The 16805-nt window shown below is 38.9% G+C and overlaps 1 protein-coding gene across 40 annotated transcripts in view; it reads left to right on the top strand.

Moving 5' to 3' along the window:
• Positions 1 to 16805, top strand: part of EPB41L3 (erythrocyte membrane protein band 4.1 like 3) — a 243717-nt gene that overhangs the window by 204819 nt on the left and 22093 nt on the right. For 21 of the 40 annotated variants that reach the window (XM_037744012.1, XM_037744010.1, XM_037744002.1 and 18 more), the window contains exons 9-13: positions 2258 to 2410; positions 6229 to 6326; positions 7026 to 7201; positions 10623 to 10843; positions 14205 to 14765. In XM_037744012.1, the coding sequence (XP_037599940.1) occupies positions 2258 to 2410; positions 6229 to 6326; positions 7026 to 7201; positions 10623 to 10843; positions 14205 to 14765 (1209 nt within the window). The remainder of the gene's footprint in view (positions 1 to 2257; positions 2411 to 6228; positions 6327 to 7025; positions 7202 to 10622; positions 10844 to 14204; positions 14766 to 16805) is intronic. The other 19 variants (XM_037744019.1, XM_037744017.1, XM_037744014.1 and 16 more) reach the window with 3 other exon arrangements.

Raw genomic sequence — 16805 nt, 5'->3', positions numbered from 1 at the left:
AAAAAAAAAAAAAAAAAAAAAAAAAAAAAAAAAAAAAAAAAAAAAAAAAAAAAAAAAAAATTTCTCAAACTAATCTTAATACTGTGGACTGTGGCAGAATATTTGAGAAGAAAAGTATAGTTTTTGTTGCCATGCAATTAATGAAATGGAGACTTGCATTCAATTTAACACTGCAGTTGTTTCTGCCATTTTCATTTTTCATTCATCTTTCTTTCAACAAACATGTAATGGTTAATGCATGCAAGGTAGGCAGTGTGCTGGCCATAAGATTACGAAGAAACAGAGCTCCTGCTCTCCATCAGCTTTCGCCTCCAGGAGAAGGAAGACAAGTGGTAGTTTATTTCAGTGCCATTTGCTAAGAGTGTACTAGAGATAACAGATTGATTTGGGGACGCAGAGAAGAATGTTTTGGAGGGGACAAGAAGAGGAGGCATCAGAGCCTTCTTCATCTTCCTCATGAAGGAAGCTAGTTTTCTTAAAATTTAAAGAACTAACAGATGATTTAACATTTTTATTAAAAGTTTTATTGTTATCTAATTGTGGAAAAGGTTTTGAATGTCCGTTCCCTCAGTAGGTTGAAAGTACACTTCCTAAAATCGTGTTCTGTAGTTACCAAAAAGAAAGTGAGTCCAAGAGCAGATATTCTGGTAGTCCTTTCTCATGTCTGTGCTCTGCCGATGGCGTGAGGTTGTCACCTCTGAGTGATGGTGCAGACAGATTGGCTGGTTCTGAAGGATCAGTAATACCAGCTACGTGTCAGCATCAGGTTATAGCTCTTTAAATCACTCTTTCAAATTAAAGTCCTAGATAAACGGTGGGCAGTTTCCAGCCTTTGAATTCTCCTCAAATTTTATTATATTGTAATATCCTGCCATCAAATATTTCCACTCCTGCAGAGTAATTCAGTATGTCATGGAGTGATATGTTTCCAAGATAAAATATTTCATTTTAAACTAATTATACTTCATTTGCAAACTTACATTTCCCTGAGATGGACTAATATATGTATCTCTGATTCTGGAAATTTCCATCTTCTGCCTTGCATTGACAGGACTGAGGAAGTGAATTTCCACAAAGTAGATGTGTTAGTCTCCTTTTCCAATTCTTCTATTTTCCCCTCTGCTCTGCCAGTGTTGCAGGATACCTCAAAGCTGAAGACATCCCTGTGGGTTATGTAACAGCAGATCTGGGCATAGCTTCCAGTGGGTGGTGAGCTCATGACCCTTTCTGTCCCCTGTTTTCAACAAGTAGTGGGACCAGGGGTGGACTCTGACTTCACATACAATCCTGCCTGTGTCCTGTCTTTTTCCTTCATTCACGTCCACCATAGATGTTCCTTTTACCCTGACTTAAATGGAATACAGCATGGGAAAAGACTGTATGTAGTACATCTCCTAAGCTTGATACAACATCTCTGATGAGCTCTGACATCACACATCCCTAGGAAATTATCTAAACATAAAATGTGCAAATAGCAAAAGCATGATCTCACATTTGTTTTAATTATGCACATATTTAAAATATATTTATATTTATATATGTGACCCATATTGCTAAGTGTGATTACCAGTGGGCAGTGTGTTTGTGTGGAGGGAAGGGCAATTGTTGGGGGAAATACATTCATATATTTTTTATTCATTCGTACTTTAAAAAAAACAATTTCATATTTAAATTTTACTCTGACAATAATGGTATATATAGAAGACTGGGACTGTTTTTAAAGGAACAACAACCAAAACCCTCATAGGAAAAGACAGGGTCCATCTTGTTACCTACCATACGTGTTGATTAAGAGTGTTGCCTCTGGAGCTAGGCTGTGTTCAGCTGAGACTCTGTACCTGTTTTCTCATCAGTAAAATGGGAATAATAATAGCAACCATCTCAATCACAGTGAAGACTAATCGAGTTAATATATGTAAAGCAGAGCAGTGCCTGGCAATTGATAAGTGAGATGTGGCTACTATTATTACTGTTATTAACATACCCTCATTGACTGGGCCCTCTTGGTGTGCAGCATTTGCCTTGTAAGTCTAAGACACCTGGGAGAGCAGATTTTACTCTAACAAACCTCTCCGTAGTGATAAACATCTTCACCAAAGGCTATTGTTTAATGGTAATGTTTTAAAAATGGCTGTATCATTTTGCATATGTAAATCAGCCATTTATAGTTTGTATCATGGATGCTTAAATATGATACCCTACAGAAAATGGAAATAAGTTAGATACTGATCTGTTGTTTCTTGCTGTAATTTTCCAGGACTCAGAAGGAGTCGAAATTATGTTAGGAGTTTGTGCAAGTGGTCTGTTGATATATCGTGACCGGCTGCGAATAAACAGATTTGCCTGGCCCAAGGTTCTGAAGATTTCATATAAACGGAACAACTTTTACATAAAGATCCGGCCAGGAGAGGTAGGTACACCCACATTTGCATGCGCGTTGGGAGGAAAGATCCCTGATAGCAAGCAAACAGCTAAATTATCTGCTTATGAGTTCTGAGCATTGTGGGACACAGTGAATTACACCTAAGTGCCTGAGAGAATTTATTGTAGGTTTGTCCAATAAACAGTAATAAATAAAATGTCCTCTTTATTATGTTGTTTCATTATTTCCTACTGCATACATGAATTGAAGGGTTTTTAAAAACATATTTCAATATAAAATCCAGATTCATGAATAATTTTCTGTTTATTTCAAGCAGTGAGGGATAAATCTCTTCCTCCACCTCCTGTTGTTATTTCTCCATGCCCTATTTGTCCTGCAAATCTGATTGTACTTTAAAGTGAACACCTTAGAGGTCATGTATTTCAAGGTACAAGAAAGATTAGAACCAAGGACAACAGTGAGTGTGAATTATGTCAGTGTTCTATAGCTCAGTATATGCTTGCTTATTATTATTTTTTTTTAATCAGAGAAGCTAATGAAAGAATAGGAATTGTTAACTAGTCCTTACTCCTTGGACAGTAGCCTCCGTAATCAACTTGTGTTTATATCTTCCTTCGTGGCTTGTACCTAATAGTAACACATATCTACTCTTATTTACTTAAGAGATAGTTAATAAATACCTCAAATTTCTAATTGATGTGGTTAGATTCTAGCATACTTATATCCCTGAACATTTTCTGATATAATATAGAGTGATCTTGTATTTTCAAAATCTACTTCTCCACTGGAGTTTCTTGATGGAAAATGCAATTTTAAAAAAATCAGAATATCAGCTGGGCATAGTGGCTCATGCCTGTAATGCCAGCACTTTGGGAGGCCAAGAGTGGGAGAATTGCCTGGGCCCAGGGCTTTAAGGCTGCAGTGAGCCATTATCACACCACTGTACCCCAGCCTGGGTGACAGAGCAAAGAGCCTGTCTCAAAAACAACAAAAAATTGAAGTATAAAGCACGTAATTATGTTTAATTTGAATATAACTTCCTATCTATGGTGACTGAAATAATCTGTAAGCTTTTTATGTAAATACCTAAAATTACAGTGTTTTAAAAATATTTCCTAAAGATTATATGTTAAATTTATAGCCAATAGATAGTCATTTGACTTCTTTGAACATTTGTTAAGTGAGCATCTATTTATTGTCAGACATTAGAAATAGAAAGACAAATATGGCCTTGTTCCTTGTTAAGGGATTTTCTATTTAGCAGAAAAACGGACTCATATACTTTGATTGTAACAGCATGATGCAAATGAGATGATATTCTGTAGACATGGAGTGAGCATAGTACAGGCATTGATCGACTTACCACCTATGCAACTTACGACCATTCGACTTTACGACCACAATCGCTAGCCACAACTGCTCCGCGTCTGGCAGCGCAAACATTGCCCAGCTGGGCGTATGACGGTGCGGACCAGCTTCTGGCAGCACTACCATCTCCGCGTGCACCATTTCAACTGTACATATAGACTACTCAACTTACGACCAAATCGTGTTACGACTGGTCCGCGGTCCCGACCGTGGTCGTAAGTTGAGCACTAGCTGTATTATGAGAGGCCAGAGGGGAAAGCTAGAGAAATGAATCAGTAGACAGTAGTGAGTCATGGGAGGTTTTAAATCAGGATGTGACACGAGTGATAGATTTCTTAATGAAATTCAACTACTTAGAAACATGATGTGATAAGATCTAAATTAGGGCAGAGGCTGTGGGAATAGAATGGAGGGAACAAATTCAAGAGAGAAGTTTCAGAGGCAGAAGCAGCAGGTCTTAGAGACAGGATGGCGGAAGGAATTAAAAGAGATAAGAGTCCAGGATAATCAAAGGTTTTTGGTTTGCATGATTGAAGCCAATGGAGATGATATTAAGCAGGAGGGAAAAGGGTGAAATTTTCAGAAAAGCAATTGAAATCCCTTTGGGACAGATTTTCAGGGAGTGATTCTTGCATAGGAAGGAATTGAACAGAGTTATCAACTGTGAATATTTTATTCAGAGTCTTAGACATGGAATAAATTACTCAAAGAGCAAGGCAAGTTATAGAAAGAAAAGGCCCTGAAACTAGAACTCTGGATAATACCACTATTTGAGAAAGAGCCAAGGAAATGAAGAAATGACAGCCAGAGAAATAAAAGAAGAAACATAGACTGATAGATGACCAGGAGATGAGTTTCAGAGGAAAGTGGTTAGCTAGCAGTACCGTATGTTACAGAAAGGGCATGCAGGATGCGAACTAATAAAAGTGTTTTGAGCTTGACAGTCAGGCCCCATGATGACATTTTAGAGTTCAGAAAGGTATGAGGAGCGTCTTCCAGGACGTGTTGAAGTCAGGAGTGAATGGCAGAGGCAGCAGGTAGTGGCTTCTCCTTCCAGAAGTTTAACAGTGAGGAGTGAGACGGGGTTGTGCTGTTGTCAGAGGCAGGCTCAGAGAAAGCTGGTTTTTCACTCCTCTTCCCTCTGGTTTTATGATCCTATTTTGAGCCTGAGAAGAGTGAGAAGAAATTATTGGGGATGCACAGGCTCTGAAGAGATTGAAAGAAATTGATAGAGAAATAGATATTAATTCAGGTAGCCTAGAAGCCTGCATCATCCTAGCCTACAGAGGTTGGCAGAGACTCCTCCCAGCTTCTTGCAGCAGAGTGCAAGCTGACTCTTCCTTATAACCACTGGCATTGGCATAATATGTGCATATGAGATGCAGGATGAATAAATGGATGATGGTTTAGTCATGAGCCACACTATGTCTGTCTTGACTGGGTCCCTTGGACAGTAGTGATGTTTACAAACACCACTGCATGTGAACATCCAGAGTGAATAAGAAGTTGGGAAAAGACAATTGCAGTTGGAGCAATTGTGATGTATTTCCCACTTCCCCTAATCATCCTCAGCAAACAAGAAATAGAGGTCAAGCCTGATTGTATCTCACATGCTGTGCATTTGACCCCTCATCTTGGCTCTTTGCCACATAAATTATTTTTACTATTGATTATAGCAGTAGTTCGGTTGTTTGCTCTTTTGGAAAGCCTTTGCTGTTTAAGTTGATTGCCCTCTGGTGGTCTGATATGTACCTTCTTCAGAATATGAAAACTTGCACGCCTGCAATAATAAAGTATAATATGCAGGAAATGAGATGAGTATTTAACCTCAAAAAATCAAATGGCTGATAAAGCATCATCTGAAATGTACATGCTGAAAAATATGAAAGTATGTTCCCCCAATCTGTGGTCTTAGGTATGATATAGAGAAACATTAGCATCTAAAATGATAATCCATAATGGAATACACAAATAAAATCAGCAATCTCTGATACCAAGTCATCAACTACCTAAGAAATATATATATTTCCTGACCAGATATTTGAAGAAAAATGTCATTTCTAAGAATACTGTAGACTGTATCTGTAAACATTTTGTTCATTTCTGTACCTTCCAGTTGAAGTCATTGTGTCATTGAGAAACCATGAAAAGTTTAAAAGTGGTATCAGGCAAAATTGATTTCTGGAAGAAATCCAAAAAATCCTTTTTGTGTTTAGCTTTCAGTTGTATCATAAGATACACACTTATTCAAGACATTTTACTGTATACATAATATGGCTGTTTATACCTGCAGCATTTTAAAGACCCAGCTTTTTAAATCAGTGAATGTATATAGAATGTATTATGCATATAGCAATTGATCTAGTTAGTAAATTTTTAAAATTCTGGTGGCATTATGATTTTGTAAGTTATTTACAGGGCTTCTGTTATTCATAATTTTAAACTTTACTCTTCAATGTATTTTTTTTTTAATTTAGTTTGAACAATTTGAAAGCACCATTGGGTTTAAGCTGCCAAACCATCGAGCTGCCAAGCGTTTGTGGAAAGTTTGTGTTGAGCATCATACGTTTTTCAGGTAGGAAGAGATTATTTTGTTTTTTTCCCTAAGGAATAATTATAATCACTTATACTGAAAAAGATTATCAGGAAGAGAAATATGGAATTTTATCCTCAGTATTCCTTCAAGTTCATTCTCACCATATTTCTTGATGAGAAATCCTAACAGAACTAGAAAAAGACTAAATTTGAAGGATTTTCCTTAATTTGTCAAGTACTTACATGTCCCACCTCCCCTACTTCTTTAGTGTCTTTACATTGTTTTTAGAATGTCCACTTCAAATAGCCAATCCATTCCTTACTATTTCAATTCCTTACAATTTCAGTGATTGCTCAATATCCTGTCTGTCTTTACCTACCTGCACATAGTATGAGACCCATCAATAGACATCCAATAGCAAATTACCACTCTTCTTCACTAATATCGCCTATTTAGTTGCTGTTTGGGCTTACAGAACCATAGACTGTCCACTCTGCATGGAATGTTAAAAGTTCCTCTAGTTTAGTACAACCCCAATTTGCATATATCCTCTCTACAACATCCCTGGTTGATGTATATCATGTGCATTTTTTTAATGAAATCAGATTTATTTAACTGCAAGTTATGTGTTAAACCTTTAGCACACAAAACACATGACCTCGCAGAATATCAAGTTTAAAAAGCACTCTCAATATTGGTCTTAATAGTCTTTCTGCTGTTTTTCTGTATTCTCTTTAGACTGTTGTTACCAGAAGCACCTCCCAAGAAATTCCTAACCTTGGGTTCCAAGTTTCGTTATAGTGGCAGGACACAAGCGCAAACGAGAAGAGCCAGTGCGTTGATAGATCGCCCAGCGCCTTACTTTGAACGCTCGTCCAGCAAACGTTATACCATGTCTCGCAGCTTGGATGGAGGTAGGCATCACTTACTGGCCCTTAATAACCCTAGCAGCTACCCCTAAAAAAGTATGAAACTATCATGAGCTTTCAATAAGCATAGATCTTCCTGGATGTTGTACATTGGAAAGCAGTTGTTGCTCATTGGCTGAAAGGCAGATTTTTAAGGCCCCCCCCCCAGTGAAATAAAAGTGGCTTTGTCAGTCTAACATCTGCAGGTTTATGTAAAATAACATAAAATAATGGCACTCAGGGAATGAAGAAAATAGCTTTCATAAGCTGACACCCTGAATTTGGAAAAAGATGCTCTCATTCTAAATATAGTTGTCACATACTCTGTGATTTGATTTCCTTGCCGACAGGTCTTAAAGGATTAGTAGGTTTAAGACTATTTGTTTCATAAATCTGTAAGTTAAATTTATTTGTCTCTAAAACATTTTATGAATAAAATGTGACCTTTATCAATCAGTTGATAATAGCTGGTAGAAAGGACGGTATGCAAATGACAGAGCAAAGGGCTGTAAGTTAAATTCTCCTGGTTGTGCTAATTACTGCACCAGATGGGCTGGGAGAACAGTGCTGTGTGGGGGTTCTGTACTGCCAAGGCGAATTAGTCAAATGGAGAGATGATCACTCAAACAACCTTTGTAGGGGATAACACAACAGTGAATTTTTAGTAGGGTTTTGTTTTATCAAACAGTTTCTTGATTGCTCTCTGGAGTAATATGGAGGCACGCTTTCTGCTGCAAGGCGTGCCCACTGTAGCAGTACTTGGGGACTGAGTCATGTCTGGGTCTCTGCCATTTAGAGCACCTGGAGATTCACTGTTTTTAATAGAAGATCTTAACCTGTGCAAATAGAAAGAATGAAAAGTTTCTGGTGTGCACGTACAATTTCAATAATAAGGAAAAACATAATTAAAAATAAACAAAAGTTACAAGTGCCTAGGACCATCTCCCTTCCTACCTTTTTTGCCACTGTTCCCCTGAGAAGCTCTGCCTTCCCCATTTCACTATCCAGGTGATTGACGGGAAGAGGTGCTCCTTGAATCTCCCAACTAAAAACAACAATCTTTTTCTAATGGAATACTTTATGAACAGTTTATAGAAGAAATCAAAATAGCATTATTAGTGCTATGTTATGTATGCCACTGGTGAGGTGGGAACTGTACTCATGCAGCATTGTTAAATCCAGACTGAAGTCCAGGCTCCGCTGCCCTCTGTCTCTGTGATGGTTGGCAAATGATTTCAACTCTCCAGGTCTGTTGTAGTCATCTGTGTAATAGGAATAAGGCCACCTTTGACAAGGCTGTTGTGAAAAGCAAGATATATGTGAAAGCACTCTTGTTACGTAGGCAATTATCTCAATAATCATACTGATAATTACTCTTTTTTCACATTCTTAAATATTTCAGTAGCTTTGAGGATACAAGTGGTTTTTGGCTACAAGGATGAATTGTATAGTGGTGAAGTCTGAGATTTTACTGCACCTGTCACCTTAGTAGTGTACATTGTACCCAATATGTAGTTTTTTAAAATCCCTCACCCCTCTCCCACTCTCTGCCTTGAGTCTCCAGTGTCCATTATATTTCTCTACATACTTTTGCATACCCATAGCTTAGTTCCCACTTACAAATGAGAACATATGGTATTTGACTTTTCATTCCTGAATTACTTCATGTAGAATAATGACCTTCTGCTCCATGCAAGTCACTGCAAAATACATGATTTCATTCATTTTTATGACTGAGTAGTATTCCATGGTGTATATATTTTCTGCATTTTATACTGATAATTATTCTCACAGGCTTTTGTGAGTTAGCCTAGGAAGTTATTACCATTGTGTGTCTTCTGAGAGTTTCTGGAATACCAAACTTAGAGCCAGCCCTTTTGAGTACAATAGTTATCAGGACCGCTTGGAGTTGAATTAAGATATTGAAATACCCCTATTAACATTGAAGCTTTTCTTTCTGGTTTGTCCTATTGACTCTTCTTTTTCCTTTAGAGCGTCTCTATTACCTATTTCTATATGTTATTGGTATTTGTGGAACTTTGTAGAATCGCACTTTTTTTTCCCTGAATATCATCCTCTTTGTTCAATGATGTGCATCCCAGGGAACACATTTGTTGTGAATGTTGTTTGCCTATGACCTTTTGTGTAATGATGACTGCAGAGAAGACAGAAGACAATTGTGAAATCAATATAGTAATGCCATGCTGTCTCTTTCTCCCTGCCCAAAAGTGATGTTAGTATGTGTTGTCTCTCACTCTTTGTGGTCCTGCTAGCTCTAGTATGTTTTCCGCTGCTATTGAGCTGGGTGGCACAGCTGCATGTTGCAACATAAACTGCTTTTTTGCAGGTTGCATCTTGCAGAGCATGGCCTAACTGGTCCATTAGGAAACTGTGTCTCACATGAGCTTTTTCAACAGTATAAAGAGATATAAAATATCTTAGTGAAGATATTTTAGTGACATAATTTAGCTATCAAAAAGATTTCAGAAAGAATTTCATTTCAGAATCCTTTCTTTTATTTACAATTTACAATTCCTAAAATAATAATGTAGATTATATTTTGTCTGTGTTTAGTTAATGTGTATTTGAAAAGCAACATTTGTAAGTTTTAATAAATTTTATATCTAAAAATAATGAATACTAAATTTTAAAATTAACTCAGTTAAGCATCTTTTCACTAAGACATTTTAGCTGGGATGAAAGGTTATGTCTTACTCTCTTATGTTTGCATGTTTTGCATTTGCATGAATTTCATTTAGCAACATTTGTCGTGTTTTCCCAAAATATTAGAGATGAATAAATGTATATGCATATTATGATAGTCTGTTTAAAATGCAGTAGAAATGAAAACATTTCTGTAATTTAGATGAATGGAATTGCCATCTGAATTTTATAATCTCTACCAAGATGGTTAATTTTTATTATTACTCATGGAGCTTTTATATTGTAAGAATGATAGGTTTTCAACATTAATAATAATAATATGAAAACCAATCCAGTGCTCCTTGGTGAATGACACTTCCAAAGAGCCAAGTGTATGAGAGCAATTGTGTACTGCAGAGACTGCTGTTAGGTGTGGAGTTGGCCACTACGAGACGGGTACCAGTGCCAGCCTGTGACTCCAGGGAATAACAGGCCCAGTGGCAGCTTAGCCTCGTGACCCTCCACTCACCCCCACCCTTACACACATCCTCACAAGAGAGCCTGAGGGTGGATGAAATTTTAAGGCATGAGCATTTCAAGAATTTGAAAGCACTAATATTACAGGAAATACGGGAAGGTCATGCTTCCATGAAGGTCCCTGCAGCACTGATTTGTTTTTTCAAGACTAAGCTGGTATTTTGTGATGGTATTTTTTTGGTGGTGTTCATCTGTCTTCTGACTTAACTATTTTGGATTTTATTTCTTCAATTGTATTTGCTTTTAGCATCAGTGAATGAAAACCATGAAATATACATGAAGGATTCTATGTCTGCTGCAGAGGTTGGTACTGGCCAGTACGCCACAACAAAAGGCATCTCTCAGACCAACTTGATCACCACTGTGACTCCGGAGAAGAAGGCCGAGGAGGAGCGAGACGAGGAAGAGGATAAACGGAGGAAGGGGGAAGAAGTCACGCCCGTCTCAGCCATCCGGCACGAGGGAAAGGTATAGCTCCCAGGCTGCCAGCTAGAGCTTGCTCCAGCTTTTAAGAATGACTAAATGATGAGGCTGTAAACTAGGAATGTGCTCAGATTTAGGGTAAATCATATGTCAGCTCTGGTCACATTCATATGTCATTTTTTAAATTATGATTCCTTTTTCAACATTTTCCTCTGAAAGACTCATTGGTAGCTCTTTGGGAAAATTTTTATTTTAACAACTTGTGTGCTATGTAAGACTTTCAATAGCTGTCCTGTATGTGTATCTTAAAATACTTTTGGTGGCGTACTACACTTTTCTGTTTGGGCTCACATTTCAGAACTGTCAGTAAAGCTGTTTTCTTTGTTTCTGGCCCTATTCTCCTACCCAAGTACAGCATATTTTCTAGATATCCAATTATCATATTGCCATTCTTCTGACTATAAGTACATGGAGTGACCACAGCCTGTATATTTATACTTACAATCTAATCAGCAGAGTAGTGACCAGCCATGTTTTGAAAAGGTATCTCAAGGCAGAAAGTTGCAACAGAAGATAAAAAGTGAATTTGGCAGCACAGTTTCTTCTTTCAGTGTATCATTCATTAAACTTTGTAACATCGTTTCACCACAAATTAAATACCTTTTTTAACATAATTTTTAAACATTATGTTTATTTCTTGTGGTCCAGCACTATAAAACAACTTTTCAGAAAAATTATTTAAAAGTGAAAAAACACTTCAGGAGGTTTATACCTAATAATAATGGAAAAACAGTGTACAGAGCGTAGAGTAAGTAGAAATAGAATGAAAATGCTTTAACAGCCCATGGGCTATCCTGAAACTTGAGTAAATTTGATTCACAAGTGCTCCTTTGTGTATAGGCTCTTTCAATGGAAATGGAGAATCACTATCTCAGATTTTATGGAAAGTGTTCTTTTTGACAAGAATTTGGCAGTGACATCTTAATATAGACAAATAATTTTGACCCAATCCATCACCTTTTATTTTTTAAGATACGATCATTTATTTGGCAAACACAAAGATAAGTACAGAGTAGGAAATCCAATGGCAGGGATATTTCGATAACTTTTGCTGTTAAAATGTGCTTTGTTCTAAATTTTGTTTTTACACTCTACCTGTCTATTTAGTCGAGGAAGGCTTTAAAGAGAACAGAAAATAAGATAATCCACCCAACAAATATGTGGTTCTTCCACTTAGTTATCCTAACATTTTGTAAAATTGCCATGCCAACATATGACTGCCATGGTTCTATAAATATGAAGAAGTGACACATCAAAGTAAATGATTTTCAGTTTTGCTCCCAAGATAAGGGAAGGCATTTTCACTTTATTTAATTTTAAAATAAATTAAATTAAATAATTTATATAATAAATTCATATAATAAATTATTATATAAATAAATAAATTCATATAAAATGTAGCACTCAGCTGTCCTCCCTTGCTGCCATTTGTGACATGGAAAAATAAAGGACACTGCCAGCCTCATAGCCTGAGTCTCTGAGAAGCCAGTACTCTGGGCAGAATGTCTTCAGGAAGTCTGTAGCTGAAATCTGGTGCTGGTATAGTTGTGGGCTGGCTTGGTTTCCCCAGTGCAAAGCTGTCTTTTAAAAATGACTTTAATAATCAGCATGAAAGGTTAAACCTTAATGTTATCCTCTATCTTCAAAAAGTAACATAGAGGGTACTTATTGTTCAACCAAAATGAAAGTGTATTACTGAAAATAGTTCTTGAAAGGCTGGTTCCCTAGGTTGCCTGGGAAGGAGGCACGTTTCCCAAGCAGGGATCCCCCGAGTCATGGGCCACCTCACCTCCGTGCTGGAGGACAGTTGTCTTCATGCAGAAGTTAGCCTGTAGCACCTACATTATTCTTAGTTGAATGAGATTTGTGCAGATTCCTGTTTAAAGGGCAGTGTTTAATGTCAAAAGTGAGTGTGTGGGAAAAGACATACTTGTCTCATAGTAAAAAGAGACCCCTCCAATGGCGAAAGGCTATGATTTTATTTGTGTTTTCTTTCCCTCATGCCTCAGATGTAATTTTATTTGTACATTTTCTTTCTGCCTGTTGCTATATATACCACTTCTCCCCAAGTCAGGATTGGATAACCATACCAGGCAGGCTGGGTAATTTCTATGCTGTCAGATCAATGGGCAGAACACACACACACACACACGCACACACACACGCACACGCACGCATGCACACACACACACGCATGCAGTGATAAAGACAGCAGCAGGAGTCTAATCACCTGCAGGGTTGGACTTCCTGGCCCTCAGCAGCTCCTGTCCCATCCCAGGTCCTGCTTGGGGCTTGCGTGCTTTCCTTCCTCCCCTTCTTGTCAGGCAGCCCCTCCACCACTTGCAGAAGAAACTGGCCATGGTGGTCCTGGACACTTCCAGGACCCAGAGAGGAGAGGAAGTAGATTCACTTTCCCCATAAAAGCTTGAGCTCACCAGAGGAGCACTTGCAGAAAAGTCTGCATTCATCATTGTATTAAGGACTCAAAGATCTAAACATGCCCTTTATCTGCTAAGAAAAATCAGAAGGCTGGGGAATGATATTTTTCTATTATTATGCATCATAAATAATAGAAAGTAAACCCTGGCAAAGCATATTACAAGAAAACACATTGTTTTTGCTAGTTAGCTTGTTGAAACCACTTGAAGTTCTACTGACATCTTAAATAAAGGAGCCAAAATGGAGTTTTCAAGGGAACCTCAGTTCTTTGTGAGGAGACAGATATTCAGGAATGCTAAGTGTCGAATCCTTGATTCTAACTACTTATCAGATAGGAGTGGGGCCAGAAACTTCTTGATTTGGAATATAAACTCCTTGTTTTTCATGTAATTGAATAACCAAGGAAAGGATTAATGCTGGAGATTTTTTTTTTAATCAAAGTCCAGATTGGATTTCATCTTCATTTTTAATCCAGCTGAACTATAGTAACAGCTCTGCTACCTGGAGTTCAGGAGAAAGTTATTGAAAGTCTTGATTTTAAGTTATCAGATTTATTTATGTTTGCTCCCCAAAACCTGAAGCTTTCTAGAGTTGTTGGTCTATAATGAAATTTTTTGATCATGTGAAATGTGCAAACTTTGGGATTTCCCACAAATACCTTCTGTTCTGAAGTTTTAAAGAATTCTACCCTGTATGTGATGGTCTAATGGGAGAAATGTGGCCATTCATGGCAACATTGGCATGCAGCTTGAATACTTTCAAATTCATGAGCAACCCTAGTGCTAAAATTTTTGTTTTACAAGTTTATATTGATACCCAAAAGAAAATTAACTAATTGCAGTTTTCTTTTTGTCCTTTTGCACCTCTGTTTGCTGCTTTCTGTCTCTCTCTGTCTCTTTCACATCAGTCACCTGGGCTTGGCACTGACTCATGTCCCTTGTCACCCCCATCTGCCCATTGTGCCCCCACATCTCCCACAGATCTCCGTAGGAGGTGTAAGGAGAATGACTGCAAACTGCCAGGTTATGAGCCATCCAGAGCTGAGCACATGCCTGGAGAGCCCACCGTGGACTCTGATGGCCCAGGGAGGCCTTACCTAGGGGATCAAGATGTGGCCTTTAGCTACAGACAGCAAACTGGCAAGGGGACCACCCTGTTCTCCTTCTCCTTGCAGCTCCCTGAGTCATTTCCCTCCCTCCTAGACGATGATGGGTACCTCTCTTTCCCCAACCTTTCTGAAACCAACCTCCTGCCCCAGAGCTTGCAGCATTACCTTCCGATCCGCTCACCGTCCCTCGTGCCCTGTTTCCTCTTCATCTTTTTCTTTCTGCTGTCTGCCTCCTTCTCAGTGCCATACGCTCTCACTCTCTCCTTCCCTCTGGCTCTGTGCCTCTGCTACCTGGAGCCCAAGGCGGCCTCCTTGAGCGCCTCCCTAGACAATGACCCGAGTGACAGTTCAGAGGAAGAGGTGTGTACCTCGGCATAGAACACGCCTCCCCTTCGTGTTCCGTGCTTCAGTCCGAAACAGTGTTAGCCGGCTGCTGACATAGTGGTCCTACTTTCAGAGCCTCATTTATTGTCTGTGCCAATATGTTGAGGTTTCTGTGTGTTGGGGAGTCCAACCTGGGTCCCAGGGTTAGGCACAACACCATGTGGATGTAGCAGTCTGAGCCCAACCTGGAATCGTTCTGCTACCCACTGAGTTCTACGTGGGATGAAAGACTCAGCCAGAAGTCAATTTCATATAACCGGTTAGCTGTGTAAAAGATCAGGGCTAAGCTAAAGGTTCTGATCAGTTATTGCTTAATAAAGTAAATCACATATAAGACAGATGAGTAGTTTTCAACTTAATGATAGTCAAGGAGAAGTGGAAGAGTGCATCCCCAGAGGGGATATATCATCATCACCTGGGTAGCTTTCTAAAATTGCAAAGGTATCTCCTCCCTGGAGATCCTAAAATGTACCCACCGCCCTCTGATCATCATTGCCAGATGGTAGATCCCGCATTGTGTTGGGTCAAGACAGTTTAAAGCACCAGACTGATGAGTCATTGGTGAGGGCAGCAACAGGCCCAGAAGCAACTGCATGCAGGGCAGCAGTGTACAGACACAATCAGAAAAAGACAAAACTGAAGTTTTCAAACATTATAAAAACAGGCTGAAATTTCACCAGTGCTAGCAATGTCAGTGCAAATAACATGACAGTGATTCTTTCAACTACAGCATGAGCCTCAAAATCCCCCCCATTTTCACAGTGTGGTGAGGCTGGGCCTCTGTGGCTGCCAGCCAGATATGGACATGGTAGGGGAAAGACCCTGAACCATCCGCCTCCATCCTTGAAGGCATGCTGCTGCAGGGCAGGCTCCTATCCCCCACTCGAGCAATTGGGCGAGTTAACATGGTAGCCAGGAGTTTTTCTCTGTTAATTGCTCTCCTTTCCCACCGTTCCACAGCCCTGTGAACAGCCCAGCAGTTTCTCTTTCTCCAGCCTTCAAATAGAGTGCAGGGAAGAATAATAGAAGCTGCCACCAGAGGCCCCGGCTGCTGTCATGCACGCCCCCTGCCCACCTCTCCCCAGGCTCCCTGCAGCCTTCCTGTTTCCACAGAACAAGAGCTGTTGTGTTAGGGGAAAAGCAAAACAGTCCTAGCATTTTTTCAAAAAGTCACAAAGTCAAGGCAATGCTAAAAAAGGAAAGAAAGTCTAATTCTGTGCTCAGCTAGAAGGTCATAATTTGAGCTGCACCTGTGAGTATATAGTGTTATATTTTGAGGGTGTGTGAGTATCTATATTTAGAATTATGACCATTTCTTTGCAGCAGAAGGGAAAAATGTGAATGGCCTCACAGGTGTTTTAAATAAAAGTCTACACGTTTAATAGATTTTGCATAAGAGTCATTTCCAAGGTTCTTGAGCTATATGTAACAATTTGTTCCAAATTATATATAAATAACTTTGTATACATGGAAAATATTTTGAGAACTACTTGACATCCTAGGTTTTAACATCACGATTTCTCATACTGACAATATTATCAAATAGCGTTGGACTAGAACACATTACAGTTAAGAACACACCATTGTCTACAAAGACTGCTTATCAGCTGATTTCCAACATGGAGATACAGTTTTCAGCAAGCTAACATAAAGCGAAAAAGATTGCTGTTTTATGCTTTTCTAAATTTGAAATAAAAGTTTGAACTTTTATATAGCAAACCACACAGATCTTGTGCCTAATCCAGGGTATACATCTTGTTGTAATCAGTGCATGAGAATTAATGTTAAACTTGGGCATGTCTGCATTACATCGGCAAAACAAATCACAGCAGTTAATTGTTACAAGCTAGCCAATGCGTGATTGGAGCTTCCCAGTCATAACTGTCCTTGTTATTGCAAACCTCTGAAACCATGAATTAGCACTCACCACGGGAATCTTCATCACCCTTCTCCGCAGCCCTAGTCAGTCTATATGATAGCTGATCTGCCATATATGATCTGCCACTAGACTCTGTT

Source organism: Cebus imitator, unplaced genomic scaffold, assembly GCF_001604975.1.
Source record: "Cebus imitator isolate Cc_AM_T3 unplaced genomic scaffold, Cebus_imitator-1.0 Scaffold162, whole genome shotgun sequence".
Lineage (NCBI taxonomy): Eukaryota > Metazoa > Chordata > Mammalia > Primates > Cebidae > Cebus > Cebus imitator.
Note: the sequence above shows the minus strand (reverse complement) of the source record. Positions and strands in the feature narration are given on the sequence as shown.